At 37.3% G+C, this 16,238-nt stretch overlaps 1 protein-coding gene across 1 annotated transcript in view; it reads left to right on the top strand.

Annotated features, from left to right (window-relative positions):
• The first annotated feature begins 1,356 nt into the window (after positions 1–1,356).
• Positions 1,357–16,238, top strand: part of PSMB2 (proteasome 20S subunit beta 2) — a 39,859-nt gene continuing 24,977 nt past the window's right edge. The window contains exons 1-3 of the mRNA XM_068537871.1: positions 1,357–1,565; positions 5,706–5,828; positions 12,639–12,709. Of these exons, the coding sequence (XP_068393972.1) occupies positions 1,475–1,565; positions 5,706–5,828; positions 12,639–12,709 (285 nt within the window). The 5' untranslated portion in view covers positions 1,357–1,474. The remainder of the gene's footprint in view (positions 1,566–5,705; positions 5,829–12,638; positions 12,710–16,238) is intronic.

The following is a 16,238-nucleotide window of genomic DNA, read 5'->3' as shown; positions in this document are numbered from 1 at the left end:
ATCTACTTTCTTTTATATTAATGAGAAGTTAGAGACTCTCTAGTTTGACTTAGCTAGAGGGGATTTCAAGAGTCCTGGGGAGGAGGAGGAAAGAGCCGGTTTAAAAGATACTTGGGTCCTTTTTAAAAATTAGATTTTCCAATTCAGAATTCTGCAGCCTTTATGAATGAATGAATGAATATTGGTATATACAAAGGAAAAAAGGTCTGGAAGGATACAGACATCTGGTGAGTAGTTACTTCGAGTGGGAGGAGGAGAAATATTTCACCCTTCGCTTCTGTATTATTTGTGTATGTGTGTGTATAGTATAACTATGTAATTTTTGCAATTGTAAAACGCAAGCAAAATGACAGAGAAAGATAAAGAGAAAGGGAAAGAGGCTTGAGAGACTTCTTTCCCAGTGGTGTTTAAAAAAGGATCTTTCTAGGATGATGGATGCATCTGTGTTCATAGTGGAATGCTTGACTTAATGACCTCACTTGCCTCTGGCATCATCCCGTGATAGATGGGCTGCCCCAAACTCCTCAGGCTCTATGTTCCTTCATGGGCAGAGAGCTGGAAGAAACATTCAGAAGGGAGTAAGGACTACACATTTCTGCAGAAGCAAGTGAATTGCATAGTTGTGTTTGGAGATACAATTGCAACCGGTTTTCCATTTCTGAGGCAGCTAGTATGGCTAGTATGAAGACTCAGTTGTGAAACCATTCAAATGTCAGAAACTAATCATGGAATATATCAGCTTTCCCCAGAAGGGCTGCAACATATAAAGGGATGGCTGTGCTTTTTCCTTTTAACATATGAGTAACACGTGAGCATTGTGAAACATTCAAATAATACAGATGTGTACAAAATAAAAAGTGAAAGTGCTCCTTTCAAATCACCGTTACCAGAGGTAGCAACTACATGTAATTTGAGGTTGGAACATAAAAGATCTTTTACGATTTTAGTCTTCATGCTTAGATCTTTAACTCATTCATATTTTACTTTTATGAAACATGTAAAAAGGGGTCCTTTCAAGTTTTTTTTTTTTCTACTAGCTTGCAGGAAAGGGGTTTCTGGCGATATTTTACCGACCACCGAAGGGAAACGGCCATCTAGAGACGCATGCCTTTTGGCACACACGTGTGTTCGGCACTTTACATATAGTGCATGATTCCCTCCTCAAGCGAGTTTTAAACTCTCAGTTATAAATAAAGAAACTATGCATTACATAAGTTAAGTGGTCTGTACTGCCGGGATTGCCAGAGACCTGGACAGGGCCAAAAAGCGAAGACAGATTTTCACACACCAAACGCCACGCCCACTTTCCAAACTCTCGCGACAATTGTACGTCATCCAGAGCGCCGTTGGCCGGGACGGTCGCGCGGTCTGCGTCGCGCGGATCTTTGCTCGGTAGTGCTGTCTCACCGGTGAGGTTGGGAAGCTCGACAGTCCCGCGCTCCATCGAACCTGCAGTCCCCGGCCTCCTGCCACCATGGAGTACCTCATCGGCATCCAGGGCCCCGACTATGTCCTTGTCGCCTCCGACCGGGTGGCCGCTAGCAATATTGTCCAGATGAAGGACGGTGAGAGGAAACAGGGGAGGCCCGGGCCTGGGTATAGGGGCAGCCGGTAGAAGTCCGTGGGGGGGGCGGTTGGGTGAGTACCAGGGAGGTCTGGGAGGTGGAACCCCGACTGCCCTGGTCTGCACTTGCTTAGTTTTAGAATTAGGAAACAGGCAGACAAGTTTAGGGCCTTGACTTTCGCTCTCCCAGGGCTCCTGGGTCAGTACTCTTCTCTGGCTTTTGCTGAATGCTTGCTGGGCGAGAGTTGCTTAAGGGAATTAAGTTTTTAAGTGTCTAAGCGCCAGCCTGGCTCCAGGATTCCTAGATCCAATCTCTGATAAATTTCCTGTTGTCGGGCTGATGACGTTAGTTTGCTGGCCGCATAAGGTGGGATCCTGGGGAGAGTGAGAGACTGTGGGACTAGAAACCCGGCATTTCCCTTCCGCGGCCTGTATCTTCCCGAGTCTTAGCTCTGATCCTTCTTTTCCAGGGCACTGGCTGCCTAGTTTTCCTTACACTTAAGTAGCTAGTGGAGTTAGGAAACTGGAGCCCTGTCACTTATTTGCTTTATGACTTTGTACAAGTTGTTTCTCAGTGCCCAGATTTCCTCATCTGCTAAATCAGGTTAGTAATACCAACCTCAAAAGCTTGTTGGGAGGAATGAGTGAAAAAGTTTTGTGCAAATGTTTAACATCATGCCAAATACTTAGTAGTAAACATACTAAGCACTTATGTACGTATTATTTTAAGCAATTTACATTAATTCATTTACCCTTTTGAAATGGGTGCTATTACATTGCCACTTTACAGATGACAGTTCTGAGGCATAGAGGTTAAGAAACTTGCCTAAGGCCGCAAGTGGCAGAACCCAGGTTCAAACCTATGCAGTTTGACTCCATATCTTTTGCCATAACTGCTATACTATACTGTCTCCCTACCGTAAGTACTCAATAAATAATTTTAAAAAGATTTTTGTTGCTGATCTGTGGAATTTAAGAGTGGGTTTTTGTGATTGATCATAGGTATACTGCTGTTAAAAGAGTATTATTCTTTGGCTCAGATGATTTAATGTTCATTTGACAAATAGGTTTTGGGCACCTATGTGTCCATTACAGTGCTAGGTGCTGAAGGGATGCAAAGAAGAATAAGATGCGGCCCTTATCTTAGAAGTTACAATTTAATAAGGGATTCAGATATGTGTACAAATAATTATGACACAAGCTAGAAAATGATGCTGCATATGAAAAGTGCAGTCACGCTTCTCAGGTAGTGCAGAGGAAGCAGAGTTGTTTTTAGGTACTCCAGAGGAAGAAGAGATTCTAGTTGTAGAGACTAGGGAAAGCTTTGAGGGCAGATAACAGTTCATTTTGGGCTTAAAGAAAGAAAAATTATTAAATTTTAAAACATTTATGGTATGGATTGTTCCTCAAGTCAAATTATGAAATTCCATGATTAGTTTGTAGAAGTTTATTTGTAAACCATGTTTTTCAAAACAGTCAATTTGTTTTTTTGAGGGTAAATCTGTCCATTATTTTGAATATTAAGACCTTTGACATGCAAGTGAGTTTAGCATGAAGTAGTGTCTAGATAGAGCTATAACAAAGTCAGTACCTTTATAGGTGTTCTGTTTCATTACATTAATGAATATGAAATCATTATGAAAAATAAAATGTGTTTTAAGCCTACCTACGTACATAGTACTTCTAGGTGTTATAGGGTATGCAGTGTATTGGGTATAATCCATAAAGGGATCTAAGACATTAAAAAACCAGGAAATAAATACTACAAGATGATTTTGTATGATGAAGGAAGTATCACTAGTAAGTATTAGGTTAGTTTTTAAATCAGTGGTTTCAAAAGTAAATCCTTATGGTATTCAGAGAAAAGAAATCACTGTGGTCTGTAGAAGAAAGATGAATTTGAGTTAGTTCTTGAAAAATGGTTGGAAATAACTGTACGCAGCTCTGATTTTCCGATATAAAAATGTTTATGGTAGAAGCTTCGGAGTAGCATGAGGACTTTTTCCTACCTTTCTTTTCATGAAGGAACTGTGTAGAGTAGGCAAGAATGCTGAAAATGAATAACCTTTTGAGATTCATTTTTCTCCAGATATAAAATGAGAGTGATACTTCCAATCAGTTTTTTGGTTTGTCACTTTGTAAGATATTTTGATACTATATAGAAGATATTTCCCAGAGATCGCTTGCTTATTAAAATGGCACAATTCTTCAGTTTGGTTATATGCCACATTTCATTTCTCTTCTGGCCTGTATAGAATTGCTTTTAAATTACAGTACCTCAGCCCACACAGATTGCTCTTTTTTCTGAATTCCTGTAACATGTATAATCTGAACTACATTGTCTCACACTGAGTATGATAATATTGTACATGTACAGTTTTCCCCACCTATGAGTTAGGCAGGTGTCAGTGATAGTATTACCATGTTACACACTTGGAAACTGGCTTAGAAAGGGCAAATAATTTGCCCGAGTTCAGAGTGCTGAACCCAGATTATAACCAAGGTCTATTGGGTTCCAGTCTAGAGTATTGTACACTCATGTTGCTTATTTTGTTGTCCGTTTGTATCAAGTATGTGGATCTTGTAAGTTCTTTGTCAAGGATCAGAAATTTCCTAGAGCTACATAGGCTATTTCCTGCATAACTCAAGGAGTAATTAGCATCTATCATTTTTTTTTTTATATCCCCCTTCACCAATCACTGGCCACACAATAGATGTTTAAAAAACACTTTTGGCCTTGAATTAAGTTCATTTCAAAATTGAACAGTTTACTGTCTCAAAATTTAGCATTTCTTCTAATTGTAACATAAATTCTTTATAAACAAGCTTCCCCTGCCCCCCTGAAATAAGAACAGATTTTTTTCTCATTATGATAATAACGTAAACTTATTAAGTAATATTTTCTTACAAAGATGATGCATATTAGGTATAGACATTTTAGGAAATACTCATAAGCATAATGAAGGAAATAAAAATTGCCTGTACTTTTGCCACTGGCAAGAACTCAGATGCCAATGGCATCTAATTCTCTTTTGGTTCTTTTTCTTTGCATAGATAATATATTTATAAGTGAATTTTTTTCTTTCATAAACAGTTTTGCAAATTAATAGTCTTTAAATCTCCTGTAGCCTATAACAAATAAAAGTGTGTTTATATAGGAGTTTCAAGGCAATTTGATACTATCTACAGGCACATTTTATGTGGTTCCCCCTCTCCCCCGGCAAAGTCTAGGAAACCAAATTACTGGTATCTACAACTCTCAAACACTTGTAAAGTACTTAACTGTAGCATTCTGTTTTTTAAATCCTATTAAGAGATTTTGACATTTCAGAAGCTTTCAAACAGGAAGCATGTCTCCCAGGGAAGATTATTCAGCACTATTTGAAAAATGAAAAGTGAAAGTGAGAGTAAGATAGGGAGATTTAGCCTTTTTCTGAAGCTACAGACTGAATATGGAGTTTTCTTCCTTGGGCATTAATTGCTCTCTGAATATTTATTTATCTGTTTAATCTGAATGAGTCTGGTTTAGATAAGATTAGAGCATTGGGATTTTTGAGGTATTTTTAAATAGCTTAGTATTACAATATTTGTTAGAATTTTTGCTTTGGCACTCATTTTAACTTTCTCTTTGCTTTGGAAATAGAGTTGGTTTACTTTCTACGGTGATTTATATTCTCAGTTGATTTTTTGTTCTTTCTTGACATGGTTCCTTAATTGTAGCACTGGTAGTTTTCATATATGTTTTTGTATGTGTATATGTAATAACATTTGTATTTGTAGAGACATTTCAGGGCTTTGTAATCATGAGCCTAAAGATAATGGCCATTGGCTTGATTCCTTCAGTTTCTTTAATTGTTGTTCATTGCATTTCAAGTGCCTTGACGTTTTTATGTATATTTTCAGTTATCAGCTTTTACATATATTCTCCAGCTGAAATTGATATTAATAAAATATGCAGATGAATTTAACATGCAGAGTGAAAGAGAGTAATTGATACAGTTGCCCATTAAAGTCTTCTAAAAACAGTGATTCATAAAATTATTCAGTATAGTAATTGATAAACCTGTTTGTGGTTGCCTATGTAATAAGAATAAATTTCTGATAAGGCAGTTTCTAACACTGTGTTTTTTTCTTTGAGCAGATCATGACAAGATGTTTAAGATGAGTGAAAAAATCTTACTCCTATGTGTTGGAGAGGCTGGAGACACTGTACAGTTTGCAGAATATATTCAGAAAAACGTGCAGCTCTATAAGATGCGAAATGGTGGGTAATACTTAGAAAATGGCTTTGGTGGGTTTGTCTTTAAATTTGTATTGAAAGAGAATATTCTCTACTGGCAGTTCTATACATGAGCAGACCAATGTGGTCTTATTTTTATTTGAGTCTTCTTATTTTTAAAGCCTTAGCTAGATCCTCCTTCTGATCCTAAAGATTTTCTACAAAAATCCCAGAGCAGAAAAGAGAACCATTACAACACTAATACTTGGGGGGTAAAACTAATACCATCTTGAAAAATGAGCATGTTAATATCAGACTTTTTAAGTGTTAGAGAATGTGATTTGAGCTAAAGTATATCTGAAATCTCAGAGCTAAAAGACCTAAGTTAAACTTGGTTTTACTATTTTTTTTATGTGACAAATCACTTATCCTCTCTGAACCTTTATTTTCCTTATCTCTAAAATGGTATTATTGGGAATTCCCTGGTGGTCCAGTGGTTAGGGCTCCACACTTCCATTGCAGGGGGCACGGGTTCAATCCCTGGTCGGGGAACTAAGATCCTGCAAGCCGTGTGGCATGGCCAAAAAACAAACAAACAAACAAATAAAATGGTATTATAATAATATTAATGAATAATATGTATGAAAATGCTTTGCAAACTTTAAACTCTGTGTAATTGTAGGAGATTTACTGTGTCATAAAAGGGTTCTGCCTTGCCTCTCTGGTAGGTTCTTGTCTAGGGAGATAATTAGGATTTTTGTGAGATATTTTGTGAGCTCTCTCTGCGGCTGATGAACTCTTATCCACTGGGAAAGCCTCCCTGTGAAATAATACTAGCCACTAGCCCTCTGATCCAGGGAAGTTTATAGTGATGCTCCAGCAGAAAGAACCTTCCTTCCAGTTACTTACTTCACAGTGTAATAATACTGTTATACACAGCACTGCTATAATGTGGCACTGTGAAGGAGCTTAATTTGAATATAATTGTATGTGTAAAATGACTAGGTATGATCTATTTGTATAGTTTTTTAGGCAGCAGACTTAGCATCATGCATTCGATTCTGTAAATATTTTTGAGGGCCTCATGTATGTTAAGCACTCTGCCTAGTACCACAGAGAATTCAAAGATGAATATGGTTCAGTTCCTGCCATTCAGGAACTTAAAGTACATGGTGTTTAGGTTTAAGCAAGTTCAGAATAGTTTAATAATTATTTTTTAACGACTCTACTTATTGCCTACATGGCCTGCGAAGGATGCCAGTGTTTCTGAAGTACAGTCAGTAGAGCAATACTTCACTGTCCTGTCCCAGGAGAGGGAGGAGGAATGAACAAGAGAGCTTCTGTTACGTAGCTGTCAGGGTCTAAAGTCAGCACATAAACCAAAAATTGTATATGACTAAAATTGCCCTTAAAACCCCTTAAGCCGGGGACTTCCCTGGTGGTCCAGTGGTTAAGACTCCACGCTTCCAATGCAGGGGGCGCGGTTCGATCCCTGGTTGGGGAACTAAGATCCCATATGCTGCGTGGTGCAACCAAAAAAAAAAAAAAACCCCTTAAGTTACCTGGCAAGTATAGTTTTGTGCATGTATCCCTACACAGTAACTGTTATGCATATTAAAATTTAAGAACTAAGCCAAAATAAGGGAAAGAAAGAAAAATCTAAATGCAGATGGTCAGGCATCAGACTTTTCTGCCTTTAAGATAATTGTCAAATCCTTAGTGCTGTTTATAGAGGGTTAGGTAGAGAATTGAAAAGCATTCCTGCTTATTCAGAATTGCTTCCATCATAGTTTAACATGTACTAGTAGACTTTTTATAAGGATGAAATTCAGTAACGTATGTGAAAGCACCTAGCATAGACCGTGAAACATAGTAGCTGTTGTATAAATATTTGTTAGAATTTTAATCTACATCTTACCTGCTGTGACACTGGTGTTTGGAATGTTGTAGGAAATAACCACATGCTGTCTTTCCAAACTGGCATATTCTGTGTGGGTCTACTGAATTGTCGGTCATTCTTGTGTCTTTTGGCACTAGCCCCATTTTACTGGGGTATTAATTCCCAAAGTGAGTGCATTGTTTTTTTTTTATTTTTTATTAGGTCCCATTTGTTTATTTTTGTTTTTATTTCCATTACTCTAGGAGGCGGATCAAAAAAGATCTTGCTGTGATTTATGTCAAAGAGTGTTCTTCCTATGTTTTCCTCTAAGAGTTTTATAGTGTCCAGTCTTACATTTAGGTCTCTAATCCATTTTGAGTTTATTTTTGTGTATGGTGTTAGGGAGTGTTCTAATTTCATTCTTTTACATGTAGCTGTCCAGTTTTCCCAGCACCACTTATTGAAGAGACTGTCTTTTCTCCATTGTATATCTTTGCCTCCTTTGTCATAGATTAGTTGACCATAGGTGCGTGGGTTTATCTCTGGGCTTTCTATCTTGTTCCATTGATCTATGTTTCTGTTTTTGTGCCAGTACCATATTGTCTTGATTACTGTAGCTTTGTAGTATAGTCTGAAGTCAGGCAGTCTGATTCCTCCAGCTCCGTTTTTTTCCCTCAAGACTGCTTTGGCTATTCGGGGTCTTTTGTGTCTCCATACAAATTTTGAGATGATTTGTTCTAGTTCCGTAAAAAATGCCATTGGTAATTTGATAGGGATTGCATTGAATCTGTAGATTGCTTTGGGTAGTATAGTCATTTTCACAATATTGATTCTTCCAATCCAAGAACATGGTATATCCCTCCATCTGTTGGTATCATCTTTAATTTCTTTCATCAGTGTCTTATAGTTTTCTGCATACAGGTCTTTTGTCTCCCTAGGTAGGTTTATTCCTAGGTATTTTATTCTTTTTGTTGCAATGGTAAATGGGAGTGTTTCCATAATTTCTCTTTCAGATTTTTCATCATTAGTGTATAGGAATGCAAGAGATTTCTGTGCATTAATTTTGTATCCTGCAACTTTACCATATTCATTAATTAGCTCTAGCAGTTTTCTGGTGGCAGTTTTAGGATTCTCTATGTATAATATCATGTCATCCGCAAACAGTGACAGTTTTACTTCTTCTTTTCCAATTTGTATTCCTTTTATTTCTTTTTCTTCTCTGATTGCCGTGGCTAGGACTTCCAGAACTATGTTGAATAATAGTGGTGAGAGTGGACATCCTTGTCTCGTTCCTGATCTTAGAGGAAATGCTTTCAGTTTTTCACCATTGAGAATGATGTTTGCTGTGGGTTTGTCATATATGGCCTTTATTATGTTGAGGTAGATTCCCTCTATGCCCACTTTCTGGAGAGTTTTTATCATAAATGGGTGTTGAATTTTGTCAAAAGCTTTTTCTGCATCTATTGAGATGATCATATGGTTTTTCTCCTTCAATTTGTTAATATGGTGTATCACATTGATTGATTTGCGTATATTGAAGAATCCTTGCACCCCTGGGATAAATCCCACTTGATCGTGGTGTATGATCCTTTTAATGTGTTGTTGGATTCTGTTTGCTAGTATTTTGTTGAGGATTTTTGCATCTATATTCATCAGTGATATTGGTCTGTAATTTTCTTTTTTTGTAGTGTCTTTGTCTGGTTTTGGTATCAGGGTGATGGTGGCCTCATAGAATGAGTTTGGGAGTGTTCCTTCCTCTGCAATTTTTTGGAAGAGTTTGAGAAGGATAGGTGTTAGCTTTTCTCTAAATGTTCAATAGAATTCACCTGTGAAGCCATCTGGTCCTGGACTTTTGTTTGTTGGAAGATTTTTAATCACAGTTTCAATTTCATTACTTGTGATTGGTCTGTTCATATTTTCTGTTTCTTCCTGGTTCAGTCTTGGAAGGTTATACCTTTCTAAGAATTTGTCCATTTCGTCCAGGTTGTCCATTTTATTGGCATAAAGTTGCTTGTAGTAGTCTCTTAGGATGCTTTGTATTTCTGCAGTGTCTGTTGTAACTTCTCCTTTTTCATTTCTGATTTTATTGATTTGAGTCCTCTCCCTCTTTTTCTTGATGAGTCTGGCTAATGGCTTATCAATTTTGTTTATCTTCTCAGAGAACCAGCTTTTAGTTTTATTGATCTTTGCTATTGTTTTCTTTGTTTCTATTTCATTTATTTCCGCTCTGATCTTTATGATTTCTTTCCTTCTGCTAACTTTGGGTTTTGTTTGTTCTTCTTTCTCTAGTTTCTTTAGGTGTAAGGTTAGATTGTTTACTTGAGATTTTTCTTGTTTCTTGAGGTAGGCTTGTATAGCTATAAACTTCCCTCTTAGAACTGCTTTTGCTGCATCCCATAGGTTTTGGGTCGTCGTGTTTTCATTGTCATTTGTCTCTAGGTATTTTTTGATTTCCTCTTTGATTTCTTCAGTGATCTCTTGGTTATTTAGTAACGTATTGTTTAGCCTCCATGTGTTTGTCTTTTTTACGTTTTTTCGCCTGTAATTCATTTCTAATCTCATAGCGTTGTGGTCAGAAAAGATGCTTGATATGATTTCAATTTTCTTAAATTTACTGAGGCTTGATTTGTGACCCAAGATGTGATCTATCCTGGAGAATGTTCCGTGCGCACTTGAGAAGAACGTGTAATCTGCTGTTTTTGGATGGAATATCCTATAAATATCAATTAAATCTATCTGGTCTATTGTGTCATTTAAAGCTTCTGTTTCCTTATTTATTTTCATTTTGGATGATCTGTCCATTGGTGTAAGTGAGGTGTTAAAGTCCCCCACTATTATTGTGTTACTGTCAATTTTCTCTTTTATGGCTGTTAGCAGTTGCCTTATGTATTGAGGTGCTCCTATGTTGGGTGCATATATATTTATAATTGTTATATCTTCTTCTTGGATTGATCCCTTGATCATTATGTAGTGTCCTTCTTTGTCTCTTGTAACATTCTTTACTTTAAAGTCTATTTTATCTGATATGAGTATAGCTACTCCAGCTTTCTTTTGATTTCCATTTGCATGGAATATCTTTTTCCATCCCCTCACTTTCAGTCTGTATGTGTCCCTAGGTCTAAAGTGGGTCTCTTGTAGACAGCATATATATGGGTCTTGTTTTTGTATCCATTCAGCAAGCCTGTGTGTTTTGGTTGGAGCATTTAATCCATTCACGTTTAAGGTAATTATCGATATGTATGTTCCTATGACCGTTTTCTTAATTGTTTTGGGTTTGTTTTTGTAGGTCCTTTTCTTCTCTTGTGTTTCCCACTTAGAGAAGTTCCTTTAGCATTTGTTGTAGAGCTGGTTTGGTGGTGCTGAATTCTCTTAGCTTTTGCTTGTCTGTAAAGCTTTTGATTTCTCCATCAAATCTAAATGAGATCCTTGCCGGGTAGAGTAATCTTGGTTGTAGGTTCTTCCCTTTCAACACTTTAAGTATATCATGCCACTCCCTTCTGGCTTGTAGAGTTTCTGCTGAGAAATCAGCTGTTAACCTTATGGGAGTTCCCTTGTATGTTATTTGTCGTTTTTCCCTTGCTGCTTTCAAAAAGTTTTCTTTGTCTTTAATTTTTGCCACTTTGATTACTATGTGTCTCGGCGTGTTTCTCCTTGGGTTTATCCTGTATGGGACTCTCTGCGCTTCCTGGACTTGGGTGGCTATTTCCTTTCCCATGTTAGGGAAGTTTTCGACTATAATCTCTTCAAATAATTTCTCTGGTTCTTTCTCTCTCTCTTCTCCTTCTGGGACCCCTATAATGCGAATGTTGTTGCGTTTAATGTTGTCCCAGAGGTCTCTTAGGCTGTCTTCATTTCTTTTCATTCTTTTTTCTTTAGTCTGTTCCGCAGCAGTGAATTCCACCATTCTGTCTTCCAGGTCACTTATCCGTTCTTCTGCCTCAGTTATTCTGCTATTGATTCCTTCTAGTGTAGTTTTCATTTCAGTTGTTGTATTGGTCATCTCTGTTTGTTTGGTCTTTAATTCTTCTAGGTCTTTGTTAATCATTTCTTGCATCTTCTCAATCTTTGCCTCCATTCTTATTCCGAGGTCCTGGATCATCTTCACTATCATTATTCTGAATTCTTTTTCTGGAAGGTTGCCTATCTCCACTTCATTTAGTTGTTTTTCTGGGGTTTTTTCTTGTTCCTTCATCTGGTACATAGCCCTCTGCCTTTTCATCTTGTCTATCTTTCTGTAACTGTGGTTTTTGGTCCACTGGCTGCAGGATTGTAGTTTTTCTTGCTTCTGCTGTCTGTCCTTTGGTGGTTGAGGCTATCTAAGAGGCTTGATGGGAGGCTCTCGAGTGCATTGTTAATGCACACCTGACGCCATTCCTCTGGGCTGTACTTTTGCTGGCATTACAACTTTACTTAGAGGTTTTATGCTGGAGATCCTCTATTTTTAAAGTATTGTAGATAGTGATAGAAACATTTTTTCCCTGTGGCTTGTACTTTTGAAAATAATACACTTCTTAATAAAATGTCTTTTTTTTTTAAAGAAAAGAAAACCTCATAAAGTATGTCTCTGAGGCTATCCTAATTTCCAGCCTCTCTTTTCCCGATATCCCTTTTTATATAAATTTTAAAAATTGTCATCTCAAGACCTCTTTCTTTTTTTTTCCAACACCTGTGTATTTGTACCTCTTTCCTTCTACAGAGGCAACCACAGTCTGTTGAAGGAATAGCTTGAGCAAGGCTATGAATTTGATCTCACTGTAGAATAGTTATGTTGGTTCTGTTTTATGAACAGTAATTACTGCCAGTACTAACTAGCTATTTCACAACCGTTGAGAAGAAGTATGATTGTACTCTTTATTCAGTGTATACTCTGAATGTCCAGAGGGTGGTAGGCTGTAAGAACAGGAGCAGTGGAAGGATTTGGGTACTGATATTCCTTCTGCTTCACTTTAAATGTGATTATTTATCTTTCATACCAGGTTATGAATTGTCTCCCACAGCAGCAGCTAATTTCACTCGCCGAAACCTGGCTGACTATCTTCGGAGTCGGGTAAGCAATATAACAAGCAGCCTTAGGAGCAGAGAAGTCTGTGCTTCTTTTCTGTTCCTGTTACACACGAGTAGTATTTTTGCCCTGTTTGGCCTTCCTGAGCCCTTACCATTGCTACTTGTTATTTTTCAGTCTTGTTGGATTTGTTTTTTCTTTCTGCATAGTTGCTAATTAAAGCCCAGAGGGTGACTATACATTGCAGAGAATCTGGATGGGGTACACCAACAGGAAGGCCCTGTGATGGCCTTTTAATTTTTTTTCAGTGTTTTCATAGCAAACCATGTTTCTTATTTCCCATGGTTGAATTACTCGGTAGTAGAGATAAAACCTTAAAAATAATAATGCAAATTTCATTTTGAGAGTAACTGTGTCTTTTTTTTTTTAAATAAATTTATTTATTTATTTATTTATTTTTGGCTGTGTTGGGTCTTCGTTTCTGTGCGAGGGCTTTCTCCAGCTGTGGCGAGCGGGGGCCACTCTTCATCGTGGTGCGCGGGCCTCTCTCACTGTCGTGGCCTCTCCCGTTGCGGAGCACAGGCTCCAGACGCGCAGGCTCAGTAGTTGTGGCTCACGGGCTTAGTTGCTCCGCGGCATGTGGGATCCTTCCAGACCAGGGCTCGAACCCGTGTCCCCTGCATTGGCAGGCAGACTCTCAACCACTGCGCCACCAGGGAAGCCCTTAACTGTGTCTTTCAATGACTCTTCTTGCCTAGGCACACAGAATTATTCTTTCTCACTTATTCTGGCCTTGTTGTTACCTTAGAGCTGTCACTGTTCCACTGACAGCATGTTAAAAGATGCAACATTAAGTTAAGGATTGAATGAAAAAAGAAAGGAAGGGGAAAAAAAGGATTGACTGTATTAAAGATTGTATAGGATGTGCTAAGAATGTTCGTATGATTGCTACAGGTGTGTATTATTCCCTTCCCACAGGGACTTTGTAAACAGAGCTTTACCATGTGACCTTACCCCCGTGCCTGTTTACTCATCTATGAAATCGAGATAACTTCCTAACGCCGCAGGAGTGCTAGGAAAATGAATGCTTGTAAATCGTAATATTTAACATTCATATGACTTTTGCCCAAAGCATTTTGCTTAATAATTTAATCTACTCACTAGTCCGCTGAAATATATAGCAGTTAATTCTCTATCAATGATACGGAATGAAAAGCATAAAGTGGCAAAGGGATTAGCTCCAGGTCACACAGCAGGTCAGGCAAAAGCTACACTAATGGTGCCATAATTACTTGCCTGTTCTGCCTTGACAGCTCCTTGGTTTTTCAGTAATGTTTCTGGAACATAGGTTTTTGGGTTTTTTTTTCCATCTGGACTTGCTTAAGCTGAGTTATGATAGAAATCAAAACAAGTACAGGCTTTTGGTTTATTTTAGTTATTTTTTACAGATCTTTAAAGCAGTTTATTTTCTAGTGCCTAATAATGCTGAATTGAGAACTTCTCAATAAATAGAATCTCTTTTTTTAAATTAATTAATTTTTATTGGAGTATAGTTGCTTTACAATGTAGTGTTAGTTTCTACTGTACAGCAAAGTGAATCAGCTATACATATACATATATTCTCTCTTTTTTGGATTTCCTTCCCATTTAGGTCACCACAGAGCACTGAGTAGAGTTCCCTGAACTATACAGTAGGTTCTCATTAATTATCTTCAATAAATAGGATCTCTTTTTGCTGTCTTTGACCAAGGGGTTTCTGCAATATGAAGGATTATGAAGTTTGAAGAGAGGCTAGAAACATGATGGATAGGGGAGAGGAGACAAATTTACATGCATTGTTTTGATCTGGGTGAAAGGTCAGTGGCCTTTTTTGTTCATTTCTCCACGAGAGAGGAAAATGAATCACATATGACCTTTCCTGCCACTTAGAAGTTCCTGTGGTATTCAGTAAAGAGTGTGCTGTGGCTTGCTGTGTAAAATATTCCTCTGACTTGTCAGGCAGAATTGGAATAAGAATTCCAGCTTTGGGCACAGTAAACACTTTGTCTTAAATGCTACAGACATAAGTGAGTTAAGCTTCTTTTAGAATTGAGATAAGAGTGGCAGTGTGCTTCATGCAAATGTAGTGAATCCGGTTAATCTCCTAGCAGAGATGTTTGATGTCTTAACAAATAAATATCCCTTGTAGACAGTGACATGGGGCTCTTGTAAATATTGATTACCTCTGCCTTGTGCTTCTAGGTCCAATCCCTGCTCCCCCACCCTCCAGTCAAAATAGATTGTTAGTTCTAAAATACTAATTCATATTTCAGTCATTTTATTATGGGGAGAGAGGTGATGGTAGTTTTTCAGTCTTCCTAATAACTAAAAAGTCACTAGATTTGGTACATTTATATAGTCACACCAGTTGACACATGAGACTTACTTTGAGTCAGCTAGTTAGCATGTGTAACTTTGTGTCTGTAGCTCAAATTGTTTGATTTCCAGTTTGTTGTGTACTGTGCTGTTTGCCAATTTTATGTAAATTGGTTCTTTAAGATGCAGGTGGTTTAGCTTGTTGGTTAAACACAGTGTCTGGAATTACACTGCCTGGGTTTAAATCTTTGCCCACTGACTTGCTAGCTATGTGTCTTTGGACAAATTCTAAGCTTAATTTCCCTACTTATAGAATAATGGCACCTACTTCATAGAGTTATTATAAAGATTAAATGAGGTAATCACACAAAGCTGTTAGCACAGTGTATGGCACATAGACCTAACTAACTAATAAATTCACTTTTGTTTTTATGCTGCTCTTACTGTTTGGTCGAAGAAGCAATTTAATAGCTATAAGTTAGTTTCCTATTGGAGATTGTTTGTTGTGCTATTTTAGTTGAACTGATTTGCTGGTAAAGAGTGGGATACTGATATTGATAAGGAAAATAGAAATAAACCAACATTGACCATCTATTATGTGCTAGGCTTTTTTCTAGATTGACACAGTCCAGTATGGTAGCCACTAGTCATATGTGGCTAATTAAATTTAAATTAATTAAAACTATCAATAAATGAATGGATAAAAAAGATATGGTATATATATATATATACACACACACACACACACACACACACACACATATATACAATGGAATATTACTCAGCCGTAAAAAAGAATGAAATTCTGCCATTTGCAACAATGTGGATGGACCTAGAGGATACTAAGCTTAGTGAAATAAGTCAGAGAAAGACAAGTACTCTTATCATTTATATGTGGAATCTAAAAAATAAAACAAACAAATGTATATAACAAAACAGAAACAGATTCACAGATACAGAGAACAAACTAGTGCTTACCAGTGGGGAGAGGGAAGAGAGGAGAGGCAAGATAGAAGTATGGCATTAAGAGATACAGACTACTATGTATAAAATAAATGAGCAACAAGGATATATTGTACAGCACAGGGAAATATAGCCATTATTTTGTAATAACTTTAAACGGAGTATAATGTATAAAAATATTGAATCCCTGTGTTAGATACCTGAAACTAATATAATATTGTAAATCAACTATGTTTCAATAAAAAATTTTATTTCA

The sequence above is a fragment of the Eschrichtius robustus genome, chromosome 3 (genome assembly GCF_028021215.1).
Source record: "Eschrichtius robustus isolate mEscRob2 chromosome 3, mEscRob2.pri, whole genome shotgun sequence".
Lineage (NCBI taxonomy): Eukaryota > Metazoa > Chordata > Mammalia > Artiodactyla > Eschrichtiidae > Eschrichtius > Eschrichtius robustus.
The sequence above is the reverse complement of the archived record's forward strand: the minus strand, read 5'-3'. Positions and strand labels throughout refer to the sequence as shown.